General features: G+C 37.9%; 1 protein-coding gene across 6 annotated transcripts in view; it reads right to left on the bottom strand.

Annotated features, from left to right (window-relative positions):
* The window catches only part of RPRD2 (regulation of nuclear pre-mRNA domain containing 2), a 95284-nt gene extending 79457 nt beyond the window's left edge, over positions 1–15827 (bottom strand). The window contains exons 1-2 of one of the 6 annotated variants that reach the window (XM_028502630.2): positions 15650–15827; positions 14630–15048 (exon numbers count right to left, since the gene is read on the bottom strand). In XM_028502630.2, coding sequence (XP_028358431.1) covers positions 14630–14834 — 205 coding nt within the window. In that variant the 5' untranslated portion in view covers positions 14835–15048; positions 15650–15827. Of the gene's footprint in view, positions 1–14629 lie in introns of all 6 variants that reach the window. The other 5 variants (XM_036015808.1, XM_036015810.1, XM_036015809.1 and 2 more) reach the window with 5 other exon arrangements.
* Between the last annotated feature and the right edge of the window lie 86 nt (positions 15828–15913).

The following is a 15913-nucleotide window of genomic DNA, read 5'->3' as shown; positions in this document are numbered from 1 at the left end:
ATAATCTGTGTTTATTATTTGTTTTTATAAATTCATTTTTTACTTAATGTTCTAGAACATGATCATAATTTTTAAATTTTTTAAATATTTAATACCTGACCTCATTGATTTGATTTTGGTTTTTAAATTCTAAAAGCTTTTGAACAAAAGCCAAAAATTATAATAACACCATATTATAAAAATAATTTTGGTCCAGTGTTCTAATCACTACCTACTGTGGCTTTTATGCATATCTATAGTTACTTCCTTTTTAAAAACTCTCCCTTCATGTCTCAAAAGTCATGCTTTTTATTCCTTCCCATTGTCTTGTCCATCTTCACTTGGCTATGTGCACATCTGCTTGTCGCTCCTTGCTTCTGATTTTTTATTTATTGATTTGGGCAGAGTGGGAAGAAGAAAGAGAGAGATTGAGAGGAGAAAAAAATCAACTTGTTGTTCCACTTATTTATGCATTCATTGGTTGATTCTTGTATGTGCACTGACCAGGACTGAACCCACAACCTTGACGTACTGGGACAAAGTTCTAACCAACTGAGCTACCATCTGATTCTTGGACATCTTTGTTTATATTTGGGATGTCTTCTTTCACCTGTTCACATCTATCTAAACAACTGTTTCCCCCATTAAGCCTTTCTTACTACACACAAATATAAATTGGTCCTCTCTCTCCTTTAATTGGGGGTTTCCTAGAAACACTTCCATAATAAAGCTTCCCAAAGTGTGTTCCATGAAACACTAATCATCTAAAATAACTAGAAAAGAAAGGGATTCCATGGTCAAATAAGTTTGGAAAATGTTAAATATCCACCTCCCACCCCTCTTGGAAATCCATGAAGCATGTTACGGAAGGTACTGAAGTCCAGCAGCATGAAATGAGGTTTGACTCTAATTTGGAAGTTCCTAAACTTTGACAGTAAAACCCTAAACCAAAGAGTTTTGGGGAGATACTGTTGTACAAAGTCATTCCATTATTTTTGTTCATTGCTATGTTTTATTTTCTCAGTATCTTACCCACATTTGTCTGTTTACACGTAGGGACTACACACTGCAATCTGAGAAACCCAAAAGGATAGGAATGAATTCTTACCTAGTTGATACTAAACATATTATATAAGGATGACCTATAAATGATTTCAAAAGCTTTTCCCTTTTCTATGATGAGGTTTTAAGTCTTTTAAACAAGTCTTTTAAGTTTTTTAAGTCTTTTAAACGGGATCTTCTGAAATGTGTTACTGGTAAGAAATCTTCTTTTTAGAAACTCTTGTTTTTGATAAGTTATTTATTTTTAAAATCCTGACCTGGCTGGTGTGGCTCAGTGGACTGAGTGCCAGCCTAGGAACCAAAGGGTCTCCAGTTCAATTCCCAGCCAGGGCACATACCTGGGTTGCAGGCCAGGACCCCAGAGGGCGGTGTGAGAGAGGCAACCACACATTAATATTTCTCTCTCTCTCTCCCTCCCTTCCCCTGTCTAAAAATAAATAAACAAAATCCTTTAAAAAATGGGTAAACAGTTTTCAAATTAATGTATTCTCTGGGCATTCACTAGTATTAATAAAAAGGACTAAAAAGGGTCCCTGTTCATTCCTTTGAATTGTTAACCTTAAAATATCACATAGAGTATGCATGATTAACTGAAAGAATTTAAAACTTAAGTAGACCGGCCTAAATATTTAAATCTAAGAAAACTGTATAATCTCAACAGCAGCAATTCTCCCAGTATGGTCTGAGGTCAGCTTTAAGAAAGATTCGTTAATTAAGCACTTTCTATGTTTTGCACTCTCTTCAAGGCGCTGAGCACGTAGTGGTGGACAAAATGAATTCCCTGCTGTTATGGACTTGATTATAGTTGGGGGTGAGGGGCATATGCATCTCAGTAAAGCAGCAAATAAATAAATAGTTCTTTATGATGAGAAATGGTATAAAGAAAATAAAATAGGGTGATGTGGTAAAAGAATGACGATGCAGGGACGGGGAATGGGGTGGGCTCTTTGGCTAGAATGACAAGGGCTCAACCTCTAAGCACATGACATTTGAGCTGAGACCTGAAAGACAAGAGCATCAAGGCAAATTTTTCATATAAAGTGGTAGTTTATAATACGATAGTGACAGTATAAATAGCAGTGTATTTTTATGTCCTTATTTGGCATAATAAAATGTTAGCAAACTTATGATCTTACACATTTAAAAAATAATAATTAAATGACTGATGAAACAAAGTCTGAAAATCAATGGACAATATGCAATATTAAAAAAACAGACAACAGACGTGTATCCTGTAGAAACTTGATAAAAGTTATTCTATATTATCAAGCAGTGGTTCTCAAACCTTTTGATTTCAGGATCACTTTAAAACTATATAATTATTGAAGACTCCAAAGAGCTTTTGTTTATATGGGTTATATCTATGCTATTTACTGCTTTAGAAATTAAAATGAATAATTTAAAAATATGTTAATTCATTAAAAATGACAGTGATAAAACTATTATTAAGTTATATACATTTCTATTAAACTAACTATATTTTGCAAAACAAATTTATTGAGTAGAGTAGCACTATTTTACATTTTTGAAAAGCTAGTATCTGGCTTAATAGAAGTCAACTAGTGTCTCATATCTGCTTCTATATTCAATTTACTGTTATATATGAATTAATGGATTGCTTTCTACTCTGCAGTTCAGTGAAATTATGAAAATACACAGGCAAACAAACTCATAGAAACAAAGAATATGATGGTGGTTGCCAGGGGCTAGGAAGTGGGAGATGCTAACTAAAGGATACAAACTCCCAGTTATAAGATGAACTCATTCTGGGGATCTAATGAATAATATGGTGACTGTAGTTAAAATATGGCATTATATACTTGAAAGTTCCTGAGAGCAGATCTTGAAATGTTCTCATGGAAAAAAAGTAATTATATGAGGTTAAGGAGATATCAACTAACCTTATTGTGGTAATCATTTTACAATATATGTGTATAACAAATCAGCACCTTAAAGTTACATAATGTTATATGTCAATTATATCTCAGTAAAGCTGGAAAAAAATAGCCGCAAGGCTGCTTGGGAACCATTACACTATATACACAATGTTACCTACAGAACACTGCACAATACCAATAAACCTTAAAAGAAGTGGAAAGCCGTCCAGCACTATGGTATAATGTAGGTTCTGGAGTGAAGACTGCTTTGATTGGAATCCTGGCTCTACTGTCCACTGCTGTGCACCTTGAATAATTTACCTCACTTGAGCCTTCAAGAACTTCACTTATTATCATTTACAATACTTTACTATTGTGCCTGTAACCAGTATAGTTAATTTTACATATACATTACTAACAGACCAAATAATAAAAAACCTTAAGAACTGTTACATTAAATGACATCACGTAAGAACATTAGCTAACACTAGCTAACATTAAATGTTAGCTATTTATTACTGAATCTATTAGTGATATGCTTGTGAAGTTAACTACCTTAATGACTAGAAATTTAATAAAGAGTATTATTAAATAAGAAGAAAGTACTTTGTAAGCAACTCAAGCTTTGACTCTATTGTATTTCTTTTCTTTATCCCACTCACTCTCACCATCTGCCTACATTTTTTTTTTTTAAATTAAGCTTATGCTTGGCCATTCCGAAACCAGGTATGGTTTCCTTTTCCTGTGCTATAAACGTACTGACAATTTCCCCAAAATAATCAATTAACTTCTCTGAGCCCTAGCTCAATTTTTTTTTCAAAGATTTTATTTATTTATTTTTAGAGAGGGGGGAAGGGAGGGGCAAAAGGAGAGAAACATCCATGAAAGAGAGAAAGAAACATCAGTCAGCCACCTCCCACATGCACCCACCCCGAACCCCCAGGACAGGCAACCTAGGTATGTGCCCCTCACTGGGAATCCAAACTGTGACCCTTCTTCTATAGCAGGGATATCAAACCAACTGAGTCACACCAGCCAAAGCATAAAATTTTTAAGTTAGGATAACTCCTATCTTACAGAGTTAATGTCAGGTTTATAGGTAATATATGTATGATATCTAGTATATATGCTCAGTGAATAATACTTTCACTCCAACCAAAAAAGTGGTACCTCTTTTAGACTGTTACTCACATTATCACCCTGGCTGGGTGGCTCAGTTAGTTGGAGCACAGTCCTGTGCACCAAGAGGTTATGGGCCCGATCCCCGGTCAGGGATATACAGGAGGCAACTGATGGATGTCTCTCTCTCTTTCCTTTTCTTTCTCTAAAAATTCATGAACATATCCTAAGGTGAAGGCTACCAAAAACAAAACAAAACAAACAAACAAACAAAAAACAACCCTCATATTATCATACTTCCAGAACCTGTTTTATTTTTAATTGCAAAGATGTTTTACTTTTTATTTTTATTGATTTATATTTTGAGAGAGAAAAACATCTATCTGTTTGTTCCACCCACCCACACATTCATTGGTTGATTCTTGTAAGTGCGCCCACTGGAGTGCAAACCCACAACTACGGCACATCAGGATGATGCTCCAACCAACTGAGCTACCTTACCAGGGCCCAGAATTCAGAAATATTGAATGCTTGCTCCATGTAAGACTCTGTATTGGGTGCTAAAAAATATGAATTATAAGAAATAACATTTAGTAACTAAGTAATGTTGACTGAACCCTGGACACAAGAGATCATCAATTTAAAATACTGCCTTACACTACAGTTTTAAAATTATAATGATGGTAAAGGGAACTCAAAACAGCACTGTACCCATTCTAGTCTTTTTAAAATTAAACATGGAACGTTATAATTCCCAACATTAACAGATATTTTCCCCTTGAACACTGCAACTTTTACTAAAGGGTAATAAAAAAACTCTCTCTGCTAGTGGATACCAAAGAACCACACAGTGAAGGCCAAGTGAAACTATTCACTAAAGAGTAAAGTGGGAGAAGGAACAAAGATGAGGGAAAGATAAAGGCCACAACCAAAATTTAAAATCAGCGTATTAACCTTTCATTTCTTTCATCAAAGGGCCTCTATTGCAATGTTTCTCTCTAAGAAAAGAACAGAAAGAATTAGGTATTTTTTAAACTGTCTTTATCTTAGCCAGAAAAACTTTATGTTCCAAAGTACAGATGAAATGTTTGCCTTTTTCCAAAAGGAGGAACTCAGTTCTGTTGCTACAAGATGTGCATTTCTCCAGTGTTCTATAATTAAACAAAACATCAACTATTTTTTGTTTCCTTGACAAACAAATGATAAACTCAGTCAAGCTGGTTTGTACAACAGCAGTTAAGTTTTTGAGAAATTTTACTAGGGTCTCTGAGCTCCTTCTCTACAAACCCACCTTGGGTCATGCATATATAGTACCACCCTTCTGCATTTGAGAGACAAAGCAGTTAAATAAAGAACTTAACAACGGCTTCTTAAGTCTCATAATATTGGTAAAAAGGTTCACTTAGTATATATCACTGCAATAATTATAAGCTGTAATTAAGGTAATCTCATGTTTTTAAATATTGTCAGGAAATATCAAAAATACTAGCTGCATCTCAATGAACCTAGGACAACAGAATAAAAATTTTTTTTAATGTGATCTAGGAGGTATCCACAGAAAAGGGAGGAGGACCAATTATGCAGTAATGTTACAACTGGGAATTATTAACAGAGCTAATACCTAACTAATCCAGAAGTGCCATTAGGCCTAAACCAAGAGTAGAAATATGAGAGAGATCAAAATAGATATTTATTACCATATTTTTCAGACTATAAAACACACCTAGGTTTTAGAGTAGGAAAAAAAATAGGCGGTTCCTGCCTCCTGTGATCCTGCTCCACTGCTGTCCCTCCACCCCTCCACAGTGAGCCAGGTAAACTACATTTGGACTATAAGATGCACCCCTCCCCCCAAACTTGGGGAGGTGGGGAGTACATCTTATAGTCCGAAAAATACGATATTTCTTTGAGAAGCTCAGATAAAGTTTACCTTGAACCTCAAAAAGAACCTAAGCCAAGAACATAAGACCAAATAAGTAGAAAGATATATGTAAGATAGCGGAATACAACCTGGCAGGTGTGGCTCAGTTGGTTGGAGCACTGGCTCACTGGCTCATAAACCAAAAGGTTGAAGGCTAGATCTCCAGCCAGGCACATGCCTGGGTTGCGGGTTCAGTCCCAGGTCAGGGTGCATATGAGACAGTCAATTGATATTTCTCTCACATCAAAGTTTCTCTCCCCCACCCCCCCCTCAAGTTGGTAAGCATGTACTTGGGTGAGAATAAAATTAAAAGTAAATAAATGAAATGAAATAAAATGAAATATCAGAATGCCTCAGAGCATTCTCTTGACCTTTTCTCCATCTACTCTTATTACTCTATCTTACTACATTTTTCTACCCTACACTTAGTCCCTAGTGCAGTCATGGGCCACACAGTATTTCGGCAATGACAGCCTGCCCATACAGGTGGCCCCGTAAGATTATAATGGAGTTTAAATTTTCCCATTGCCTAGTGATATATCCATCACAGTATGACAGTGCTACATATTCCTCATTCCTCCTTTGTGGTGATGCTGGTGTAAACAAACCTCTTGCACTGTCGGTTGTATTGTATGAAAGTATAGCATACACAATTATGTACAGTACGTGATACTTGAAAATGATGATAAACAAACTTGTTACTGGTTTACATATTTACTATACTATACTGTTTATGATTAGAGTGTACTCATTAATAAAAAAGTTTGCTGTAAAACAGTGTGCTGTGTTACACTGGCAATAGCCTCGTGCATCTGGTGTTTAGTGTCCACTTGCATCATTTTCTCTTGTGCTTGATTTAATCTTGTATTGTTTTATAAATTTAGTTCAGTCTAAGTGCACAGTGTTTATAAAGTTCACAGTAGTGTATGTACAGTAATGTCCTAGGCCTTCACATTCATGTACTACTCACTCACTCACTCACTCACTCACCCAGAGCAACTTCCAGTTGTTCCCCCACAAACTCCACTCATCCTAAGTGCCCTAACACAGGTGTATAATTTTTATACCATATCATTACTGTACCTTTTCTATGTTTAGATACACAAACACCACTGCATTACAGCGGCCTATAGTATTCAGTCCAGTAACATGCTGTACAGGTTTGCAATCTCGGAGCAACAGGATCTATCATATAGTCTAGATGTGTAGTGAGTATATCGTCTAAGTGTGTGTAAGTGCACTCTGTGATGTTTGAACAATGACAAAATCACCTAACAATGAATTTCTCAGAATGTATCCCCATTACCTGGCACATGACTGTAGATCTCTTCCAGCCTAGTGGCTCTAAAGACACACTAAACTAACACTCTGGCAACGGCTGCAGAACTCTGTGAATACACTAAAACAACTGACTTGTACACTTTAAGTGAGAGCAAAGTGTATTATCTGTGAATTATACCTCAATAAAGATTATTTTAAATGTAGGCAACCCAAACCTAATATATTCAAAACTAAATTTCTGATCTTCCTCCCAAAACCTGCCCCACTTAAACAGCCTTCCCCATACCAGTAACTGTCAACTCTTTCTAATCTTTCAGGCAAAAAAAGAGTCATTTTTGATTGTTCTCCTTTCCTACCCCATATTTAATCCATCTAGAAATCCAGCAGGATCTACCTTCAAAAGAGATCTAGATTCAATTTACTTATTCCTTCCACTGGCCACAACCTGGTCTAAACCACCAACATCTTACCCCAGGATTACTACAATAGCCACCTAACTGTTATAGGGCTTCCACAGCAACCAGAATGACCTTTTAGAAACACAAATCGGTTCACATCCCTCCTCTACTCAAATGACTTCCATTTCATTCCAGATAAAAGCCATGGTCCTTACAGTATCTATAAAGGTCTTTGTGATCTGCCCCACCATAATTTCTGAGTTCATCTGCTAATCCTCATTTTCACTACTCCTTTCCAGCCACAAAAGCTTTCTTGCTGTTCCTTAAGCTTACCAGGCACACTCTAACCTCAAGATCTTTGTATTTTTTTTGTTCTCTTTGTCTTAGAACATTCTTCTCTCACACTTTCATATGTGTATTGCTTAATACCTCACTTTCTTGCTCAAATGTCACCTTCTCAGTGAGGCTTTCTTTTATCACCCAATTTGAAATACCTGTAACACTCTCTATGCCCCTTACTTGCTTTATATTCCTCCATAGCACTTCTAATATTCTTACCTCCTAACATATTTAATATTTTACTTATTTGTTGTCTCTCCTTACTAGAGTTTAAGCTCTGTGAGGGCAAAAAATTTTCTCCATTTTGTTCACCTGCTATATCCACAGTGCCTGGCACAGTAGGTATTCAATAAATATTCGCTAAAAGAACTAAATGTAAACTAGGGACTTATAAGCAAAATTCATCCTGCAGCTCAAAAATCTGCCTTTAGTCCACCTGTTTTACTCATTTGTATCCAAATGATATGTGATTTAAAATCTTTACACCTATAGCAGTACTGTCATACTCTACATGTCTAGCCTACATATCTCCAACAAAGGATGGATTATGAAGAAAGTAAACATTTAAAGGAATAGGGCTAAAGTTGCAGAAAATGGTCCTAGACCCTCAGAGTTATGGAATATCAAATATAACAGATTACACTCCCCATTGCCCAGTGTTGTACCCCCAAAATCTTTGCCCCCCCAAAATGCATTTATTATTTAACCTAAATATACCTCACATTCAGAGATTTCTGCCTAGTAGACAACATTAATAACGTTTGACTAGTTTTTCCATTTTTTGTTCATCGAAGACATAATAAATGCCTATCAGAGCTTCAGATCTACAGAAGATAATCAGTTTTGCCACGGAATGCCAAAACAGAAACAACAACAAAACAGTGTAATGCTAAGATTTAAAATCTCAACAATCTAGTTAACATATGTGGCCTAATCTTGAATAAATAATCAGGTTATCAAAGGTTTTCTGCCCTGCAGAAAATATTTTATGGCTAGGACAGGTTGTCTAGTACAATGGCTAAGTGAACACTGTAAATCAAGGATGACTGGTTGAATCCTGGCTCCACCATCTGTAACCATGGGCAAATTACTCAACTTTTCAGTGCCTGTTTTCTCATCTATAAAATGGGATCACAATAATCCCCATTTGTGAGAGAGACTGAATGGGTTGTTAGGACTGAATGAATTAATGCATGCAAAATGCTTGGAATAGTGCCTGACACATACTAAGCTCTTGCTGTAAATTAGCTATAAAATTATCATCTTCATGGTACAGCTAAAAATGACAAAGGAGAAAATTGGGATGTTCTAAATTACATTATTGGGCCAGAGGGTGAAAGAAAGAGACACAACTGTTAGACTTTTAATGGCTGAAGGCAAACAAACAAAAGACTGCTCAAATTCCTTCTGTGTTTGTTGGAAGTTCAGATTAATTTCCCGGAGGCTATTTCCACAGATTATCCTTCAAACTCCAGGAGCCTCCGCTGCACACAGCCAGTCCACAAAGGGGACATTTCTTTTTGCTTTGTCCTTAATCCCAGAGCTGCTGCCACACACACACACACACACACACACACACACACTCACCTTCTCCCATCCCTTTGCCTATAGCTAACGCATATTCTTTCAGATTGCTTACACCTTTCTTCCCCCTACCTGATATATAAAAACCCTTGGAAACTTCTGAGAGGGACATGTTGCTGGAGGCTGAGACTCCGTGCCCCAAGACCCGTCTTCTTTTTAGCTAGCAATAGCTTAATAAACACTTTATTTTATCTTATTTATTTTTATTTTTTTTTAATGTTTTTTTTTTAATTTTAAAGAGAGGAAAGGAGAAAGAGAGAAACATCAATGTGAGAGAGAAACATCAACTGGTTGCCTTCCGTACATGCCCCTACTGCAGATTGAACCCACAACTAAGGTATGTGTCCTGACCAGGAATCAAGCCCCCAACTTTCTGGTGTATGGGACGACACTCCAACCAACTGAGCCACAACAGCAAGAGCAAACCTTTTACTTTAAAGATTTTTCTTTCCACCATGGAAGTTCAAATTTTTGTTTAACACCATCTTCATGGTCCAGCTAAGGATCCCAAAACCCAAATTAAGAAACCACTGCCAATGACTGTAACTGCACTTTACAAATTCTCTACAATAAATTAATCCTGTACAAAGAGGTTTTTTATGCTCGTCCATATTTATATAAGTCTCTCTTATGGAAAAAATTACTGAAATTTGTTTCAAATGGGGAGGAGACCATTAAATTGATAATGAGTGAAGTGGGGTAATCAGAAGGGGGGAATATCATGCTTTCTGAATCTTGTACATATTTAAAGTTTGTACCAAAAATAGCTCAAGGGAAATCTTACCAGATTCTACTAATGATTCTACTTCCCTATATCCTGCTTTTCTTCAAAACCTCACTTGAATTCTCGTAACAGCTCGTATAAAACAGATTAACCATTCAATACTTAGAAACAAGACAACACGGAGACATCATGAACACAGTATTTTCCAGTTTGTCCTGCTAGTTCTTCAGAGCACTCGCTAATTCACTACAGAGAGGCAGATCCAATTCATCTGTCCTGAATGGGAATATAATTTCCACCACTGTACCCAAAACAAAGTTCTGCTGTACTTATTCTGAATACCTAGGATCTTAAGATTATCTTTTTCCGCATAATCATCACCAACATGATAAATAAGCTGAATGTTTTCTATACACAAGGACTTATGCTAAAATGCATACATTATCTTCTTAAATCTAGACAACAATCCTATGAGGAATCATTATCTCTACTTACAAATCAGAGATTGATGCTCACAATTTAAGTACTTTGCATAGAGCCACCCAGGTATTAGTGATGGAATTAAGATCTGAACCTAGATCTAGTTCTACTTTTCCATATTGATTCCTATTTTACATTAAAAACAAGAGGGCCAAATGAAGTAGAGAAATAATATTCTGGTCAAATTGCACATCAAGTTCCTACAAGAGCCATATGTTGAACCTGCCAGCAACCATACTTATTATTTCTTTCACTAAATTATAAATATTTCCTTCTGATAAACAGTATTAAAACAATATAAGTTCCTGATTATTTCACTGAATTATGTTGGCAAATATTTACTGATTGCTATGTGCCAACCACTGTTCTAGCCGCTTGAGGATACAGCAGCAAAGAAGATACAGCCTTGTCATCCAGTGGGACTAGACAGACAACAAACATGTGAACAAAAACCAAGGTAATTTCATATACTGAAAATAAAGTGATGTGACAGAAAGCAACTGAAAAGACCCCTTGAAATAAGGTCATTAGGGAACGCCTTTCAAGGAGGTAATATTTGAGCTTGGATCTAAATGATGAGAGGACAACTGGAAGAAGTCTGAGAGGTAGCAGCGCAGAAACTTTTTAAGTTTAGATCTTATCCCCATTGCAATGGAATGCCAACCACAGGACTTTGAAGTACCGGAATGGCATGTTTATGCTACAGAAAGATCACTTTTAAAATGATGGTAATGAATGCTTCATCCAAACAAATTAAGAGAAACCTGAATAAAATCAGTATGACCCACCCATGGAACTTCAAGAAGCCTACTCACCTTCTCTGAGTTATCACCTTTAAAAGTGAACAAAAGTCTCTTATTATACATTATGAAGCTAAAGGATAAAATGAAAATATCTCTGGAAGAGCTAACATAGTTACTTAAATTCACCCTGAGGTCTAAACAAAAATTACTAAATAATGGATGCCAGAAAAGAGAGAGAGAAACAAAAGTGGCGATCAGGAAAATGGACAGAAAGGCTGGAAAGGCAAAAGTATCAGCCTCACAAATTTTCCTAAAGCTGACTCAGAAACCAAACTCAAACTAAAATAATTCTAACTATAAAGAAATAATAAAATTAAAGCCCTGGCTGGCGTAGCTCAGTGGATTGAGTGCGGGCTGTGAACCAAAGCATCGCAGGTTCGATCCCCAGTCAGGGCACATGCCTGGGTCGCAGGCCACGGCCCCCAGCAACTGCACATTGATGTTTCTCTCTCTCTCTTTCTCCCTCACTTCCCTCTCTAAAAATAAATAAATAAAATCTTTAAAAAATTAAGAACTCCTTTAAAAATAATAATAAAATTAAATGAAAACTGAGGTCCAATGCATAAATTATTTTTATTCACCCTTCACCACTCTCCTGAATATCTCTCAAAAGGCTTTACTTACAAAATAGTTGATACCCATTAAATGTACAGCTGACCACGGAATAACATGGGTTTGAACTGTGAGAGTCTTATATGTGGATTTTTTTCAATAAAAACTGTAAATGTATTTTCTTGTCCTTATGATTTTGCTAACATTTTTTATCTAGTTTACTTTATTGTAAGAATATAGTATATAATACATATAACACACAAAAAATGTGTTAATCGACTGTAACCAGTCAGGCTTCCAGTCAACAGTAGGCTATTAGTAAAGTTTTGGAATAGTCAAAAGTTATACAAGGATTTTGACTGCTCAAGGGTTGGCATTCCTAATCCCCACATTGTTCAAAGGTCAACTGTAAATACAAAACTACTACAAATTATCTTGAACCATTTTAGAAAGTTAAGTTGCACTGCACTAGGCCAAGAGGGAGAAAATCAGGTTTTTGCAAAGCCAAAAGCATTTAATTGAATAAATTATATATCATGCACTTCAAATGAAGTATTGTCTTCCTAAAGCAATATTTTCCCCTTTTAAGATATTAACAAGGGAAATAAATTCAGACACAATATCAACAGCAGAGGCAGAAAAATTCTGGCTCTGGTTTCTCATTATTATAATTGTCATTTGTAATCCCACAAGGCAGAGATGAGAACCAACTTATTCTTGCAAATGATGTAACCATAGTGTTAAAGCACCAGAGCCCAAAGGTAGAAAATGTTAAATACTTGCATAACTTAGTAAAAATGTCTTAAAACAGGAAGAATATGTTTAAGAAAAAAACATGTCCTCAGGCTCACATGAGCACTGCTTGCTACCACTGGTGTGCCAAGTACATTAAAAATCTTGAAAACATTTTACAAAGTTCAATGTGGCCATCATCAACTGATATGGTAGAGCCAAAACCTAACTCCACCATTTTACTGTGTAAACTTAAGCAATTTAATGTTTCTAAGCCTTAGCGTCCCCATCTGTAAATCAATGATTAAAAAATCTACTTCTTATGGTTATGTTAAGGTATAACAAGATAGATATACTGTAAATGACAAGGGCTGGGCACACAGCAGATACTTAACATGTTGATGACTGTTATATTTGATTTTGTATGTTCTATTGGAATAATTTTACCTCTTGGAAAAAAGTAACTTCGATCTGTTATTGGTACATATAGGTAATACTGTCTTGGTTCTACAACCCTTTCAGCAAATATTCAAAGAGCCAAAAAACGTCTTTCCCAACAATAACTTTATGTATACAAATGATCTGAAGCTTGGGGCCTATGATTTTGCAAGTTTTTTATCCATCTGTTCCCTAAAAGGTAAACACAAGTCAAAATACTACAAAAGCAATGGTAGAAATGGAGTAAGAAGTGGTGACAAGCTATGGACAGGAAGCAACGAAGACCTAAAATTGCAATATAGGTGGATTTGGGATTAACCTTCTCTTCTCAGGAGAAAGCAACAGTGACTTCTCCACACTTCCTCATAAAAGAGATGAAATCTTTCGCAAACAATCCATGCTTCCTGACAGGTTTACTAGACCTCTTTTCTGTAGTAAGGCACAAGAAAAAACTCCCCAATAAAGACAAAACAGTAGTAACTAGAGGGAAAAGGATACTATATATTTTCAAAAAGTGTATTTCTTTTTTTCCACCCACTAGGTGACACTGGCATCATTTTGGTGGACAAATATTCGGATGCTGTTTTCTTCTGCTAACAAGGGTTGCAGGAAAAAAAGCACGTTTCTTGGTTTCTTGTTTTGATTATTACCTATGAGACCAAAAATTCCTTAAAACGGTATTTCATGTGATTTTTAAAGTACTGATGATACCTACTACAGTTGCTTCCGGTCAGTATCAAGAAGCCTGTATTTTATTGCGGCAAACACAGGTACAGGGAAAACCCCGCAGGTAGTCGCCTCAGCTCTAAGTGGAGCTCATGTTACTCAACATTCATCCAGATAAAGCCCTTCTCACTACACATCACAAGTTTAGATCATTAGAAAATAGAGTGGTCCAACATATTCCAGCGAAATATGTGGATGTACTACTTCTAAAACCAGAGCTTGTGTGTCTTAAGGAAACCAAAAATCATTAACATGTCAAGGCCTATCTAAGAAACAAACGGACGCGACAATTTCCGCAAAGGTTCAGTAAGTCAACAAAACCTTACATGGCTCCGAAATGATACAATGTAGGAATCTACAGATACGGGGCCAACGGCCCAAGGTCACACCAAGTCAGTGGCTAAAATATCCAAGAAATGCTAAGCCTCCTGCAATTTAGGAAAAGGCTGGCTAGGAATGGAGTCTGGGTTTGGGAACACTCGGGTCACAGCTTTAATGTGAACGAACATCCCCAACGAAATGCAGTGACTCCATGGGAAAACCCCAAGCGATTCCGGGATTATTTCCTTCTATTTCCCCAGGCTTCCCTTCCCCTAAGCACCCCCAACACTCACATCTCCGGAGCCACTTCATCCAATGGTAGACGATAGTAGTGTGGTGTTTCTTGTTCTCTATACACCAAGACGACAGGCCTTGAATAGATTCCATGGTGTTGGTTACCGACTGGAATTTTCGATCCAACGAGGACTCCAAAGCCCCTGACGAAGAGGCCGACGAGGAGGAGGCCTTACTGCTGCCTCCGCCGCCGCCGGCCGCCATCTTCCCGGTTTGCACTAGTGCTGCTGCTCCTCTGGCGGCGGCGGCGGCGACGGAGGCGGGAGCGAGCAAAACAATCACTGCGAGTGCGTGAAAGCCGTAGGTGGGGAGGGAGGTCAGGGGGAGGGGATGGTGCACGCGCTAGGCTCTTCTGGTGGTAAGACGGGCGGGTCAGCTGCTGTGCACCCTGGTGGCTCGCACCCGCTGCAAGGAGAGGCTGCGGGATTCGAAGGTTTATTAGAATTGTTCAGGGGGTTGTGTTTAAACTAATCAGTAATCAGGAATTTCGCAGAAAACAGGGCAAAGCCCTTCAAAATGCCTGACCCCCAAACCAATGGTTTTATATTCTTTGGCGCTCAACCCTAAGTAAGACCCTTCCCCACTTTTATCACCACACTCCTATCAGAGCGGGCACTAATATCTTAAATTCAATACTAGCCGATTGCCCCTTTAGATCCTCTACCACAGAAAAGGCCCAAGGCTACCTAGTCAGGATTTTTTTTGCAACGCAACAGCAGCAAAGGGACAGCAACAGTATCGCGCACGCGCTGCTTAGCCCCGCCCCCCGCTTCCTTCTCAACCTAGAAAGCAGAGGGCAGCCGCGATGGCGGGGCAATCGGACCAATCAAGGGAGGAGAGCGAGAAGCGCGCGCAGGAGTCCGCCAGCCCCTAGGGCTAAGGAGGTGCTTCGATTATTTGTGCGCATGCGCAGCAAATCCGCGTGTAGCGGGCTGGGAGGAAAAACGGAGAGGGAAGGAATAGGGAGTTGGTCAAACTAAGGAGAGGTTGGGGGAGGGGGCTTCACCGCTCTGCCCCACCTTTTGCTTCGTTGCGAAGTCTCTCCCTTGAGGATACCTAGCTCACATCAGTGCCAGGAGACGTCCACCACTCAGCGGCCACCGTTACTTTCTGGCGACAGCCGCCACGGCACTAATTCCTTGGAACCGACGCACGACAAAGTGGCCAGCAGCCATCTTGCAGTGCTTTATGTGATGCGCATGCGCCAGTGAGCCATTCACTACGCAGACTCCTAGACCAAGCAGTATTTTATATTTTTCTTGGTCTATACCATTCGTAACTAC

Source organism: Phyllostomus discolor, chromosome 14 (assembly GCF_004126475.2).
Source record: "Phyllostomus discolor isolate MPI-MPIP mPhyDis1 chromosome 14, mPhyDis1.pri.v3, whole genome shotgun sequence".
NCBI classification, from domain to species: domain Eukaryota; kingdom Metazoa; phylum Chordata; class Mammalia; order Chiroptera; family Phyllostomidae; genus Phyllostomus; species Phyllostomus discolor.
Note: the sequence above shows the minus strand (reverse complement) of the source record. Positions and strands in the feature narration are given on the sequence as shown.